The sequence below is a fragment of the Ictidomys tridecemlineatus genome, unplaced genomic scaffold (genome assembly GCF_052094955.1).
Source record: "Ictidomys tridecemlineatus isolate mIctTri1 unplaced genomic scaffold, mIctTri1.hap1 Scaffold_54, whole genome shotgun sequence".
NCBI classification, from domain to species: Eukaryota; Metazoa; Chordata; class Mammalia; order Rodentia; family Sciuridae; genus Ictidomys; species Ictidomys tridecemlineatus.
Window position 1 is genome coordinate 2501071 of NW_027523576.1, and position 16811 is coordinate 2517881.

Below are 16811 nucleotides of genomic sequence, written 5' to 3' on the forward strand. Positions count from 1 at the left end.
TGTACGGTGATAGGTAAGACATAGACGTGAGTGGCAAAGAAGAGGCACAATGTTAGGAGACTGATTTGAAAGGAGATTTCAAAGAGGCATTTTGATGGCCCAGTATGTACAGGACATTGTGCGAGGACTAAAAGAGTCTAACAGGTGTAAGGCATGATTGTGATTTTTGAAAGCCTTAAGAAAAGGACTTAACAAATATATGCAAAAATTATGAACAAGTCAATGTAAAATCTTAAACAAGTAGTATGATATCTGATAGGACTGGAGAATAATAGACTCTGATGTGTTTGGGAGATGTGCACCAATCAGATTCATTGATCAATGGAATCTTAGCAGAATCTTAGTGTTAGAAGAAACCTTGGAAGGCTGTTAGTCTAGTTTCTCACTCATTGCTGTTATTTTCTTTACTGTGGCCCTGACGAATAGTTATGAGGCCTGTACACCAGTATTTCCTAGCATGAGTCACTCTCTTACAAGGCTATATGTTCTTCTGTTGTCTAGTTCATCCTTGTATTGACTCCAAATTTTCCTCCACATGATTTCCTCTATAAAATTGAATTCTTTTCTACATAGAAATCCTTTAAATATTTGAAGTTATATCTTAATTTAAAAATTATTTTTAGTATTTTTATCATGGAAACTTTCAAATAAGAGCAGAGAGAATAGTAGGGGACTATAGGTAACCATAACATACTGTATATTTTAGAATACTAGAAGAAAAGATTGTGAAAGTTTTACCATAAAGAAATGATGTTTGAGGAGGTAGATATATTTAACTGATTTAAACTTTACATAGTGTATACATGCATCAAAATGTCATGTTACCTAATTCAATAATTATAATGTTTGTTTCTATGTACTAGTTAAAAAATAAATTTAATTAGAAAAGCTTTAAAGAAAAGCATAGAGAATAGTATAATGAACCCACGGGCCATCACACAACTTAACAGTAATTCCTTGATAGCCAATATCAGTGAGTTTTTTAAATTTGTTCTAATTGGTTATACATGATAGCAGAATGCATTTCAATTCATTGTATATAAATGGAACAAAACTTTTCCTAGTTGTACACAACACGTGTAGTCCTATATGTACCTCGGGTAATGAGGTTCATCTCATTCCACCATCTTTCCTATCCCTCTGCCCCCTCACCTGTCCTACCTCCCCTTTGCCCAAAGTTCCTCCATTCTTTCTATGCCCCTTACCACCCACCTCACCCCCATTATGGGTCAGCATCCACTTTCAGAGAGAACATACAGCTTTTGGTTTTGGGGATTGGCTTACTTCCCTTAACCTGATATTCCCATTCACCCGCAGATGCCGTAATTTTTTTCTCTTTTAATGCTATAAGTAATATTCCATTTCATATATGTACCACAGTTTCTTTATCCATTCATCTGCTGAAGGGTTGGTTCCACAAAACTATGGAATGCTTCACAAATGTGGGTGTCATCCTTGCTCGGGGACTATGCTAATTTTTTCTGTATTGTTCCAATTTTAGTATATGTGCTGCCAAAGCAAGCACACTCTGACTTTTAACAAATGTAGATACCCAGGTAAAAACTACCATAATCAAGATATAGAACAGTTTTTTTTTTCACTAGAAAAGGGGTTTCCTTGGGATCCTTCCCAGTGAGTGCCTTCACCACCTGTTCCAGGGAACCATTGATAACTTTTTTTTAAAACTATAGATTCATTTTTCCTACAGTACTGTTTCATATATATGCCACTATAAGTGGACTCATATCTAGGAGTGCAATTGCCTCCTACGTTTAATGTATGTTTTTGTCTTATGTGATACTGTCAAGCCATGCTAAAAAATGACCACAATCATTTTATACTTCCACCAGCAATTTAGGAGACTTCCACTTGACTTCATCTTCACTAGCACTTGGGCCATTCTAGTGGGTATGTCTTTGTGAGTTTATTTCCTGATAATTAATGATATTGAGTGAACTTTTTTTTTCTTTTGAGATAGGGTCTCACTAACTTCCTTAGGCCCTTGATAAGTTGCCAGCCTCACACTTGGGATCTTCTTGCCTCAACCTGGGATTGATTGCTGGGATTACAGATATGTGCCATGATGCCAGGATCAAATACTTCTTCATGAGCTTGTTGACCATACTGTTTTTGTACGTCAACTCTCTCTGGCTAGCTGGAATCCAGACTTCTCCCAATTCAGTGCCAACTGTGGGATTGGTTAGCTTATAGTTGTTCTTGGCCCTCACAGGTACTGCTTAGAATGTAGCCCCAAACTGAAGACCACCTCCATGCAGATTTCTGGAACTCTTTTTCTTTGTGGCTCCCATGTTTCTGGTAGTTTTCTCTACATATTTTTGGCTGCTTAATCTCCTGGAACTCTGGTCTCTCTCTCCTCAGTGAGACTGTTGTGCCCCATTTGTGTTCCCATTTTCAAACTGAGGTCTAGAGGGTGCCTCCAGGTAGAATGCTCACCTATTTGTTCTCCTGCTCTTAGGGGTGACAGTTGCATGTTCCCTGTGGCTTTCTATCTGAAAAATAGCTCTTTAAAAATCTTTTTTGACTGGGCATGATGGCACATGCCTTAATCCTAGTGGCTCGGGAGGCTGAAACAGGAGGATCACAAGTTCAAAGCCAAAAGTGAGGTGCTAAGTAACTCAGTGAGACCCTGTCTCTAAATAAAATACAAAATGGGGCTGAGACTGGGGATGTGGCTCAGTGATCAAGTGCTCCTGAGTTCAATCCCTGGTACCAATATATATATTCCAACTTTCTGGTTGCGTTCAGTGGGAGAACAAGTCTCATATAAGTTACTCTCTATTGATTTCTCCTTTTGTTGTAACTTTTTGCAATAATTGAAAAAATATGTTTGTGGGACTTCTAGGATATATTGTAGTTTGGGTGAATAAATGACATCCCCCTGGTACAACAATTTAACCTGTTTTCTCTATTGCCTTTTTTTTTTTTGGTGGTGCTGGGGATTGAACCTCAGGCTCCATGCATTCTAGGCAAGTGCTGAGCTAACAACCTCAGCCTCTCTCTGTTGCTTTATATTTCTTGGAAATTGGTAGTCAGGTTTAGGTTCAATTCTGTTTCTTATGAAAATTTAATAGGAAATATTGCATTGACATCTGCATGTCCTCTCCTTTGATGTTGACTACTAGTCAACAGTGACCTTGGTGAGATTCGCTAATATATTACAGATTGCAAAATAGCAATGGTCTGAATTGCTGGGATTTTTCTTTCTTCATTTAAAGGCTGGGATGCCTATACAAATAAAAATTTATGATTGATTATTCTTTCTTTTTTTTGGTACTGGGGATTAAACTCAGGGGCACTTGGCTAGTGAGCCATATCCTCAGCCCTATTTTGTATTTTATTTATATACAGGGTCTCACTGAGTTGCTTTAGCAATTCACTTTTGCTGAGGCTGACTTTGAACTTGCTATCTTCCTCCTCAGCCTCCCAAGCTACTGGGATTGCAAGTGTGTGCCACAGCGCCTGGCTATGATTGATTATTCTTTACACAGATATTCGGTTTGTATAGTTAAGGCAGGAGATAAACATTTGATTCCTTTTCTTCATTTAAACACTTTTCAGAATAGTAAGGTATTATTCTAGCATTATCAAATGATACCCAAAGGGGCTTTTGAAATCTTTTTAACTTTTATTTAAGAGTCAATATGATGTCATGCATTTAAAAATATTTGGTGTGTTTAATCCAGTTAGGAATAGTAATTGTTCTTATCTGATGCTCAATTTCTCCCCCTTTTGCCTTGTAGAAGCCTCTTTATCTTGGCTCCTGGGACCCTTTGCCACCACCTAGTGGTTAGTGGTCATTGTTACCTGTTTCCCTTGCTTTTGAACTATGAGATGTTCCAAGTTCATCTTAAACATTCCCTGTCCAGACCTTGAAGGAACTATTTCTCTAAAAGAACTTTGGTTTCTTTCAATAGGAAATGATATTTAGAGGCTACATTCCAAGTACTAGGATTGCTTATTGCTCAAATTGACTGTCATTTGTAAGCCTTTTTAGTGAACAAAGCTCAGAAATATGTGGGGATTTTTGATCATGTCATTTAGATAATTCCCATGAAAATTCAGGATGTTAGAGAGATTTTATTTCACTTCATCTATCTTAGATTTGTGTTTTCTTTCTCTGATGTTGGAGTTCCAGTTTTCAATGACATAAATATAATTGTTTACAGTCTTGTGCCACTTAATGACATTTTGGTCATTAGTGCATAATAATGGAGGTAAAAAATTCTTGACACCTAGTATTTTTAATCTTTTTTGTGTTTTGATATGTTTAGATATATAAACATTTACAATGTTACAATTGTCTACAGAATTCAGTATAATAATATCTTATAGGTTTTTATCCCCAAAGCGATGATATATCATATATGAATACCTACGTGTGGAAATGGCTATATTTTCTAGGTTTGTATAAGTATACTCAATGATGTTTACACACTGAAATTGCCTAAGATGTGTTTCTCAGAATTTATTCCCATTATTAAGCAACACACGAATTTATGTTGTTTAAAATACTTTCAGGAATGTATTCCTGAAATGAGATGAAATTCTCTTGTCTTTAAGCTATATCCCACTAAGGTATGTTTGAAATAATTCATTTCTGTGGTTTGTCACCAACATGATATCACAGGTTGTTTCATTTTTGCTTTCAATATTTAGGTGTTAATTTTTAAAGATTTTTTTAATTTATTTTACAATTATTTAAATATTTAGAAGAGCCAAAGTTAATTTGTGAAAATAAGTTGTTTCTGTTTTCTGGTACTGGTGATTGAACCCAGGGCTCCTATCCACTGAGCCACATACCTAGGCTCTTTATTTTTTATTTAGAGATAGTTCTCACTAAGTTGCGTAGGGACTTGCTAAGTTGCTGAGGCTAGCTTTGAACTTGTGATTCTCCTGCCTGATTTTGAAAGAACTCTAGCTTTTGTCCCAGTTCTGTCTACCCTGATATTACTCTCTTTTATAATTAACTTTTAAAATTTATTTCATTATGCATTCTGCTATTAAAAAAATAAGCAAATGAGAAAAGGGATATGCAGCTCAGTGGTAGAACACTTGCCTACCACACATGAGGCCATGTGTTCAATCCCCAGCACCATAAAAAGAAAAAGAAAAGCAAATGATTTTTACATCTAGCTATGATAGCTTTATATAGGTACTGGCTTCACCTTCCCAACTGAAACAACTAAAATAAATATGAAAAAAAAACCCACAAACATATAAAATTTTAAGATCCAGTAACATTGAAGATCAAGCAACAAAGAATGATTCTGGAAACATAAAGAACAAATGCTATGAGCTCTTTAGTTGCCCCAGCTTTTACTATGTTAAGAGATTCCCAAGCCATGACAAAGAAGGGGAAGTCAGGCAGAACCAGAGGATACCATGAATTGAGAGATGGTGCTGAGATTCCAGGAAAACCAAAGTGACTAGAATTCACAGGGTGGAGTACCAAAAGAAGGTTGCTACATTGAGAGACAATTCTGGAAATCTGTGAAAGGCTCTCTGAGTGTTCAGCAGGGTATTGATCTGCACATAAGTGTGATGAAACTGCTTAGCAAGTCAGAGAAACCATCTTAAGTGATTAGAAGGAACAGGTCTTAACACAGGGACCAGAATAGCACCTGGAAAAAACTATCTAAGGAAGTTGGGTAGAATAATCAGAAGGGTGTTACCTCGGACTGACTATTACAATTTATGTCATACCTAACAAATATTCAGACCCAAGAGAATCAAATTGTTTCCAGTAATTTAATTGTATACGAATTATTAAGAATAGTAATTCGTAATGTATGGCATCGAATCAAAGCTTACCAGGCATGCAAAGAAGCAAGAAAAATACAATCCACAATGATGAGGAGAAGAATCATCCAATCAAAGCCAACTGAGAACTATCGGAGATGTTAGAATGAGGTAATGGCATTTTTTAAAAAGTCATTACTACTATATTTCGTGTGTTAAAAAGGTAAAAAGAGATATAGAAGATATATTTTAAGAAAATCAGACTTCTAGAGTTGAAAATATATGATAAACACAGTGGATGGGATTAATGCCAGAATAAGCATTGTGATGAAATTGTTAGTGAACTTGAGGACATAGCAGGAGAAGTACCCCAAATGAAACAGGGAAAATTTCTTCTGTTAAAGAAAAGTGAACCAGAGCATCAGTGAGCTGTGGGACAGTTTCAAGTTGAGCTATGAGAGGTATTCAGAAAAATATTTTAAGAAATGATGGCCAAAAATTTGTGAAAACTGTACATCTGCAGATCCAAGATATTAAATGGGACTACAGTACAAAAAGCAAGAATAAAGCTATATCAAGGTATATTATATCATAAATAAATTGCTCAAAACCAGTGATAAAGAGCAATCTTAGCAGTTAGAGAAGACATTTATGTAGAGAAGAACTAAGGATGACATCAGATTTCTTGTCAGAAATTAGGCATAAGAGAATATAGTGGAGTGATACCTTTAATATATTTGAAGAGTAATAATGTTGGCCGATAATATCATGCCCAGTGAAATATCTTTCTAAAATGAAGACTTGTACTGACATACAAGCTGAAAGAATTCACCTACACTTGCACCAAGACAGCAGATGGAAATAATGGAATAAAGGAGTAAAGAACACTGAAAATGGTGACTGTGTGCATAAATATTTAAAATAATTTTTCTTATTTGAACATTTTAAAAAGTCATTGACTGTTTAAAGACAAATATCAGTGTAGTATGGGACTTAGAAAACATGTAAAGTAAAATACATGACAACAGTATAAATCTCAGAAGGGTAGTAACTATTGTAACGTTCTTATTGAATATGTGAAGTAATATAGTATCATCTGAAGGTAGATTGTGACAAATTAAAGATGTATATTCTAAACCCTGAAGCACTAAGATTAGAAAACAGAGTTATAGCTTAATAAGCCAATAGAGGAATCACTAAAAATACCGATAGTGGTATTTCTGCAAAAGAAGACAGAAAGAAAAGAAAAAGAACAAAGAACAGAAGGAACAAATAGAAGATTATATTAAGCTTACACCTATGCACGGCAGTAATCCTATTAAGTGGAAAGTATCTAAATACATCAGTTAAAAACAGAGATTGTCATATTGCCTAAAGAAGCAAGACCCAAATAGATGTCTAAGGGAATAACACTGTAAAGACACAAAGAAAGACACAAAGAAGTCAAAATTAAAATGATTGAACAAGGTATCTCATGTTAAACACTAGTCAAAGGAAATCTGGAGTAGCTACATTAAACCAAAAGAGGTTGTGGGGCAAAATATATCATCAGGACTAAAGAAAGTTATTTCCTAATGATAAACGAATCAGTCAAGATTATATAATAAACCTAAATGCTTGTACTTTTAATATTAGAAATTCAAAATACATGAAGTATCAAAATTGATAGAATTATGAGGAAAATGATGAATCCTATAGATTACATTTAGAGATTTCAATATCCTCTCCTCAGCAATTGGCAGAAAATGAAAAATAAAAGTAAGGTTGTAGAAAGTGTGAATGACATAATCAATCCATCCATTTGAAATTAATTGACATTTATAGAAAACCCCCAAGGAGCTTAGTGCACATGGAACATTTACCAAGATAAACTATATTCTAGATCTTAAAAAAATTATCAGTAAATATAAAAGTATTCAAAGTCAAGCAAAGCTTATTCTCTGAACACAATAAAATGAGAAATCAATAATGGAAAAATCTGGAAAATTCTCAAATATTTGAAAACTTAAGTGCCAGGCTGCTATCTGCTATCTATCTATATCTATATGTATATCTGTATCTATCTATCATATATATATATATATATATATTTGGTATAAATGGACAACACAGTACATTTATTTTTTATGTGGTGTTGGGGATCGAACCCAGTGCCTCACACATGTGAGGCAAGCACTTTACCACTGAGCTACAACCTTAGCCCCCACTGCTAAATAATTTTTGAGTCAAATAAATCAGAGAAGAAATTCATATTTTGAGTTGAATAAAACTGAAAACAACATATCCATTTGTGCAATGTCACTAAAGTGTTATTGGAAAATTTATAGCACTACCAGGCCCAAGATAGCTTTATTAAAAAATAAGTCTCCAGTCATTGACTTAGTTCCTACTATGAGAAACTAGAAAAGGAAAAATAAGTTAATCTCCAAGTAAGCAAGAAAAAAAGATATAATAAAGACCATAAGTCAGTAAAATTTTAAAAAAGGGAAAATAAGAGAAAATCAATGAAACCCAAAGCTAGTTCTTTAAGATGAATAAAATTGATCAACATCTAGTGAGGGAAATAAAAGAGGAGACACGGGTTACCAATATTCGCAATCAGAGAAGGGATATCACTACAGATTTCACAGATACTAGACTGATAATGGGGATATTATGAACAGTTTATGTTAATTAACTTGACAATTTAGATGAAATGAAGAAATTCTATTTAAGCCACAAATTGCAAAAGTTCACTCAAGAAAAACAGACAATTTCATAAACCTTGTTGACTATTAAAGAAATTGAAGGTATAGGTAAAAACCTTTCTACAAAGAAAAAAATATAAGACCAAGATAGCTTTATTGGTGATCCAATTAAACCTGTAAGGAAGAAATGATACTAATTCCTAATAGTAGTAGTAATACTAAACCCTTGTAGAATATTAAAGCAAGGAAATATTTCTCCTATGAATCCAGTGTTATCACTACACCAAACCAAGACAAAGATATAATAAGAAAAGAAAACCACATACCTCTCATGGGATCTCCAATGAATCTGTACAGAAATTCTAAACAAAAATTTAAGTCAAATACAACAATATGTAAAAGGAAAATACATCATAGACAAAAACTAGACGGATGATGGGGATTTATGTCAAGAATCCAAAATTTATTTAACATTTGAAAATCAATGAAATTTACCACATTGATGTACCTAAAAGCACAATCTTTGTGTTTAGCTTGAGAGATACAAAACAAGCATTTAAAAAATATAGCAGAGGGGGGAAATGTTGGGGAGTAATATTGGCCAAATTATATTGTTATTTTGTGTGCATGTACAAGTAGGTGACAATAAATCGCATCAACATGTAAAAAAAAATCAGCCCTGATTATTATTTAAAAAAAATTTTTAGATGTTGATTAACTTTTATTTTATTCACTTATTTATATGCGGTGCTGAGATTTGAACCCATTGCCTCACACATGCTAGGCAAGTGCTCTACCACTGAGCATCAACCCCAGCCCCTCAGCATTGATTATTGATGTAGAAAAACAAACAACAAACTAGGAATAGAAGGGAGCTTAAAACATCCTCTGAAAAAATGCAGCTAACCTCATACTTAATGGTTGATAATTGAATACTTTTCCCCAAGATCAGAAACCAAACAGAGATGTCTACTCTCATTACATCTATTCAGCATTGTACTGGGGTGCAGTAAGGAAATAGCTAGTATACTGAGGCAAGAAAAAGAAATAAAATGCACTCAGATTGGAAAGGAAGAAATAAAATTCTCTTTCTTTTCAGATAACATGAATATATATAGATACAATCTGGTATGATCTAGAAAAAAGCTATTGTAAGGTTGACAGATAAAATTTACATCTAAAAGCAATTATATTTTCTATATATTAACAATGAATAATTAGAAATTGAAATTTTAAAGATTTCCATGTACAATAGAATAAAAATATGAAGTATTTAAACATAAACGTGGCAAAAACTAAAATGTATATATTAAAAACTATAAAATATTGCTGATAGAATTTAAAGAGAACCTAAATGGAGAGATATACCTAATTTATGAGTCAGAAGACTAAGGTGTCCATTCATCCCAGTTTAATCACCAGAGTCAACATTATTCCAACCAAAATCATTGCAGAGTTTTGTAGAAAATGACAAGCTGATTGCAACGTGGCTTCAAGACTTAATCTAGGGCTGGGGATGTAGCTCAGTGGTAGAGGACTTGCCTAGCATATGCAAGGTCCTGTGTTCAATCCCTAGTACCATACGAAGAGGAAAAAAAATATTCTAAAGCTACAGTAATCAGGATTGCAGACAAAACATATTGAAACAGAGCCAAGAATTCAGAGATAGATACACAATATATATGGCAACAGTCATTGACAAAGATGGAAAGACAAGTAGAGAATGGAAAGTTTTTTCAGCAAATGGTACTGAAATTACTGCATATTTATATGCAAAATATTGATCCATGCCTTGCATTAGACACCTGAATTAACTCACAGACTTAAATATTAAACTCAAAACTACAAAACCTCTAGGAAAAAAAATAAGAGAAAAATTTTTGTTGAACTTAGGTTTGGCAAAGATTTCTTAAATTTGACAACAAAAGCATTAAAAAGGATTTGACAATGTGGGATTCATCAAACTAAAACCTCTGTAATTCAAAATACTCTTTGATGTCAATGAAATAGACAAAACACAAGCTGGGAGGAAATTACTCTAAAGCATTTATCAAGACTTGCATCAAGGATATATGAAGAACTCTTAGAACGCATTAGAAAAAAATATAGTCCTGTAAAATAACACTTCATCAAAGAAGATAAACAGATAGTAAATACATTAAAAATGCTTGACATAATTATCAGGGAAATGCAATTTTGAAGCATAAGAGTTACCACTACACACTTATTAAATATCTAATATTAAAGACAATTGTGCTAAGTGGTTGGAGAAGAGATGGAGGAACTGGATGGGTACACATCTGGTGGGGATATAAAGTGGTAGAATCACCTTCTTAAAAAGGTAAACATACACCAGTCATATCCAACCATTCTTTTCCAAAGAAAAGATAAGTTATAAAGCAATAGGAGGAATTTTATATCAGTGTTCTTGGCTATTTTATTTGTAAAAGCCCCAAACTGGAAAAAAATCCAAATGTCTATCAATAGATGATAGACAAATTGTGGTATGTACATGTAATGAAATGCTACTCAGCAATAAAAATAGATGATAGATAAACTGATGTAGATGAATCTCAAATTATGCTGAATAAGAGAAGCCATAGAAAATACAATATATTATCCCATACACATAAAACTTGAGGAATACAAAGCAATCTATTAAGATAAGACATTTTGCTGGAGGAATGGGAAAGTGGGGGGCAAGAAAGAAGGGTGACAAAGGGCAAAATTACCTAGAGAATGAGAATATTTTTGGAAGTAAAGGATGTGTATATTATCTTGATTATAATGGTGATTTCATAATTTCATGTTAAAATTCATCAAATTGCACACTTTAAATACATGTAATTTATTGCATGTCAGTTTTACCTCAAAGCTATAAGAAATAATATATTCATCTTTTTTCACTTTCTAAGATACAAATAGTATTCTATAAATATTTTTCTCTACTTCATTTTTAAAAAATGTATTCCGGAAACCAGCTCTTAGCAGTATTTAAAATTATTTTCTTTCTTCTTTGGTTTATTCAACAACTTTCATTGATGACGGTTGTTTCAGCCTTTTGTGACCATCTTGTATTGTTATAATTAATGCTTGAATAACATAGTTTTGTAAATACAAGTTTTAAACATTTGTTGTTGTATTCCCAGTATCTTTAGAAATTAGGGCTAGTGGACTATAGCTCAGCAGTAGAGCACTTGCCCAAGATACCCTTCCCCAGCACTGAAAAAGTTAAAAAAAAAAAAAAGTGGGATTGTTGAGTTAATAGGTAAATATATAAGCAGTTTTGGGAGATGTTGTCAAATCTCATTCATAAGGGTTGTATCATTTTGTATACTTATTAGCAGTGTCTGAGAATTTGTATTCCCCCACATTCTCTCACCTACTGATTATGTTGTCAAACGTTTGGATCTTGCCAATGCAAGTGAGAAATGGTGTCTTGGTGTGGTTTAATTTGTATTTTGTTCATTATGAGCTAAGCAGAGCATGTTTCCATATGTTATAGCTATTTGCATTTCTTTTCCTGAGATCTGTTTATTTCTTCAGCCCATTTTTGTATAGGTTTGCTGGCCATTTTATTTATAATGTTCTTTATATTTCAGGAACATGATTCTTTGGACAATAATATGTTGCAAATATTTTTTCTCAGTTTGTCATTGTCAAACTGCGTGTGTGTGTGTGTGTGTGTGTGTGTGTGTGTGTGTGTGTGTGTGTAGCAGGTTTAGATACAGCCAGGAAAGATTTTTTTCAATGAGGCAGGTTTTGCCCACTCATAATACATAGAAAATTTTCACTTAATATTTTCTAGTACTTGTTTATTTTCTATTTTTACATTCATGTTTCTTATCCATTTGTAGTTTATCTTTTGAATAAGTAGAGAAAAATCCAATTTTATAATTTTCCATGTGGTAACGCTACTTATTAGAAAGTCTATTTTCCCCAAACTAACTTTTATTGTACCCCAAATGTCCAGTTGGTTCTGTTTCTGGATTCTCTATTCTGTCCCACAATCTCTATGTATTCCTGGGCTTGGACGAGGGTACATGAATTAATTATATAGTCTGCCCTCCCTGTACCCTTCATTGCTCTTCTTTTTCAGTGCTTTCCTGCTTATTCTTGTTCTTTTGAATTGACTATATTCAACTTGACGACAGATTTTTAAAGATCCACAGATGTTCATTTCCTCCCCAAGTTAAATGTCCCCAGTTTCTTCAATTTTTAGCACGTGCTTTTTGGGCTATTCATGATTCTGTTCTTTTCCACAAGTCATGCAACCCTAAAATGTGGCATCCAGAAATGAAGCCACCAGCGTGGGGTGATAATGACATGATTCCTTAGGGTTAGGCTTTTTTAAAAAGAGTGTCATCCACAATTGGAGAAAGTAACAGGACTAGAGTGAGCAGGGAAGGAAAGCCCAGTCCGAGCAGTAGTCCTTTAGAAGGGAGCAGGAGAAGCTTCTCCTCTTCTGTCTGCACTTTTGGGGGCAGGTAGGTACCTGGTGTCTCAACACGTTGACAAAAGGGTTTTGCTCTGGGAGGGGCTGGGAGGCCTGACTTTCTCCTTTTTCCTAGTCTCTGCCTATAATCCCCTTCTGATAGTTTCCCTGGCTTCCTCCAGGGCCTTCTAAATCGCCGGTCCTCTCCAAGTTCCGGGGACAGGTGAGCCTCTTTCCTTCTGGAGTCCTTTCATTTGGACTCTTCCACTTGGCTCTACTGGCGCTGTCCCCCGCTGGGCTCCGCAGTTGGTTCTTCCCGCTCCCTGCCACGCCCCTCAGCATCCTCTGTCTGCTCACTGCAGTCCACCCAGGGGCTTCCTCTGATGACTGGTTTTACGTGCCTTGGGCGGAAAGCGCCTGTGGTGGAGGAAGGCAAAGTTCACTCCCAGTACCCGCCCCCTGCGCTGGGTCCTACTGAAGTAGGAAACGGTGAAAGAGAGGGTCCTGTGCTGTTCTGCAGGGAAGCGTCGCTTCCACTCAGCCGTCCCTACACCATGGACTCAGTACCTGCCACTGTGCCTTCTGTCACTGTTTCCCTGGGGGACCCAGAGCTCCTGGGACCCCTGTCGGGTGGCTGAGTTCTGGCGGAGTGGGTGCACTGACTGTCGTGGCGACGGAGAAATGGAGTGTGTCAGGCCCAAGGCAGGCAGGACGTGACTGTATGGTTAAGCGAGGCTGGTGAGAGTGTACTTGAGCTCTCCCCACTTGCACTTTTTTTTTGACGGAATAGAGGTGACAACCTCATGGTATGTTCTGAAATGCAGCCAACAATCCAAACAGCTAATGTTACTACAGGTCTTTTCCCTAAGGAGACTGCTGGGGAACTGGGCCCAAGTGACAGTTATCTCGTATTACGTGTAGAGGGTGGTGAAAACAGGGAAGAGTTGGCAGGTGTTTACTGCACTGCCTTTGAGCAACCATTTAAAATTAGGCTCTGAATTTTATAGAAGGATGTTAAATTCAGAGAAGTTTATCCAAGCCAGTTTTCAAGAGTTGTCTGAAATTATATGTCACGTATCTGTATATAAGAGTGGAATGGAAGTAAGATTTAAAATCTTATACATATATCGTCATTGTTTTTATTTGTTGCCATAAAATTAATTAGTTCTTTCATGTATTTAAGTTTTGTCTTAAATGAATATTTTAAATTATAAAAACCAGGTTATCTAAGAGAAAAGAATGATCCAGAGGGATTCTAGCCAGGTGTTAGACAATGTGATGATATAGGGCCTGTTACAAACTGGAAATGTATGCTCAATTTAAAGTATTTAGATTCGGGCTGGGGTTGTGGTTCAGTAGAGCGCTTACCTAGCATACATGAGGCACTGGGTTCGATCCTCAGCACCATATAAAAACAAAACAATGTGTCCACCCTAAAACTAAAGATACATAAATAAATATTTTTAAAAAGTATTTAGATTCATTATACTTGAAAACACTGGAAGCGAACAAAAAATATGAGACTGCCAGTATCCTCTCTCTTGAAGAAGCTATTGGAAAATATTGAGGAGGTGGATTTCTGATGAGGAAGTTGGTTTAGAATTGCCATGATTCTTTGTGACTGTTTTGTTATAAATTTAAGGTTTCCCATTTCTTCTAATTTGTCTGTTTAAGCTGTTTACTACATTGCCTGATGATACTCAACCTGGGCCTGATTTTTATGGACTACCATGGAAGCCTGTAGTATTCGCTGTTTTCTTTGGGATTGTATCCTTTGTCATTTTCTCTTGGAGAACTGCTCTTGTGAGTAAATTAACTTACTTATACCTTAGCACATAAGCACAAGGATTATTTTATATAGTCACTGCCCCCCCTTTTTTTCTTTTTCAATTGCTAAAACACAAAATAGTGGTTTAAGTCAAACTAACATTATAAAATAATTTAGTGTGGGTGCAGTTGGTAGAACTGGTAATTCTTACAGCCATCCTGACCAGTAGTTTCATATGTATCAGAAGTCTTAAAAGTGGGATAAAAGATGGGATAGGTTAGATAAATATCCTTTTATGTAGCATATATGTCTAGTAATCTATCTTAAAGAAATAACTATGCTTTGAAGATTTTGGTAATGTTTTTCAATGGAACAGTGTATTAGATTGAAGACTTAGCACAACATAATTCATTTAGGGGTTATTGTATGTTCGATTAGTGGAATAGTAGGCAGATTTATTTATTTCAAAGCTTTGAGGTACAGAAAATGCTCACAATTAAATGTGAAGTGGGAAAAAAAAGCAGAAACTAAGATTTAAATGTCGATGAACTGTATGTTAATATAAACATACAAACAGGGGGAAATGCTGCAAAGAAATACAGTAAAGTGAGAAAAAGGAGATGATATAATTTTTCCAGTCTTTTATATAAATTTTTCCCAGATTTTATGATTTGATCATATGTACAGAAAATACCTTTTTATTTGGAAGTATAGATTATGTGTTGTCCAAAAATCCATTAAATGTTTTGTTCATTAAGGTTTTTTTTTCCTGAGCAGAATTAGTCTATCTCTGTGTATGTGTGTACATATATGTATAAGAGTGTGTGTGTGTGTGTGTGTGTGTGTATATATGTGTATATATATGTGTGTATATATATATGCGCTTATACATACTTATGTTTGTACTGTAGGTATATATGCGCTTATACATACTTATGTTTGTACTGTAGGTCATTCTGTTTCATAGTTATTTAACATAATTGGAAGAAAATTATTTTAGGTAAATGGACTTTGCATATGAAAAGCCTAACAGTTAAAGAGGCCAAAAGCATTGGATACAAATCTTTTCAAATCTGAGTGTTCTTTTTCTGATTTCTTAATTATTTCAGACATATCATTGTTAAGTTTCCTCTCCTTGTACAATTGAGTGTAAAATCTCTTAAAAAGTATTCCCTTCTTAAATAGAAGAATTGTTTGCCTGGATTCCTGTGAGGAATTTTCTAATCTCAATGAACTTTTTCTCAGCTAAAAGTAAAAAGGAAATAGAAGGATAAAGAGAAGGGAAAACATTTTATATTTCTCTCTCTTGTTTCTTTCATTTCAAGAACCCTGGTACCTGTTTCTCTTTTCACTAGGTTATGTGGGATGTGGTTCCTAGCTTGTTGCTCCTCAGTTTCAGCATTTGACTTTAAAACTTTAGTCTCCCTACCTTAGATGACTGCTTTTATGCTACTTCCCATTTTCCTCTGTTGTCATTTTGAGTAAAAGGTTAGCAAGGCTATGACATTAAAGAAATGTTCATTTTTTTCTGTGTTGGAGTTTTCTGAATGCAATTTCCTGTTACGAAGATCTCCTGGATGATCCGTGGACACATCTGAATATCCCATCACCATTTATAACATTTGAAAGGACAAGTAATATGCTAAGTTACAAAGAAATTTAGTGATGTTTTAAAAAAATTTCTGCTTAGGTTTTATTATCAGGTAGTTTATTGCTGTTTTTTGGAAACGATTGTTTTTGTCCTTTCCAGAATATGTTAATTGTCATTTCTCTTATTGCTTGTGCATTTTCTTCAAGCAGTCTTTCCTTTCAGATTTCTTGCTATATATTTAGTGGTTTGCAGAAATAAGATGATGTAGCCTCTTAGTTTCTAAATTCAGCCAATAGCCAAATTTAAATTGGAGTTCTAAGATGTTTTCTGGTGAGTGAAAGTGGCATATCTTAGTACAAAGATTATGCATTTAATATTGTTTCCTCAGATTTCTTTTGAATAGTCATTGTTTCTAGACTTTATCCTGGTTATTTAGAATTGTCAAGTAAATGATTTTGAGTATACACACACACACACACACACACACACACACACATACACACATCTTTGCTGTGAAATAAGGTACATATCTTAGTGTTTTTATGTCAGAGTCTATTTATGAAATATCAC

At 34.8% G+C, this 16811-nt stretch overlaps 1 protein-coding gene and 1 non-coding gene across 4 annotated transcripts in view; one reads left to right on the top strand and one right to left on the bottom strand.

Moving 5' to 3' along the window:
- The window catches only part of LOC144373978 (transport and Golgi organization protein 1 homolog), a 49077-nt gene that overhangs the window by 15373 nt on the left and 16893 nt on the right, over positions 1–16811 (top strand). For all 3 annotated transcript variants that reach the window (XM_078036950.1, XM_078036951.1, XM_078036952.1), the window contains one exon: positions 14557–14685. In XM_078036950.1, the coding sequence (XP_077893076.1) occupies positions 14557–14685 (129 nt within the window). The remainder of the gene's footprint in view (positions 1–14556; positions 14686–16811) is intronic.
- LOC144373997 (U6 spliceosomal RNA) lies at positions 1419–1525 on the bottom strand. The gene has a single exon (XR_013433528.1). It is a non-coding gene; the product is annotated as a U6 spliceosomal RNA (small nuclear RNA).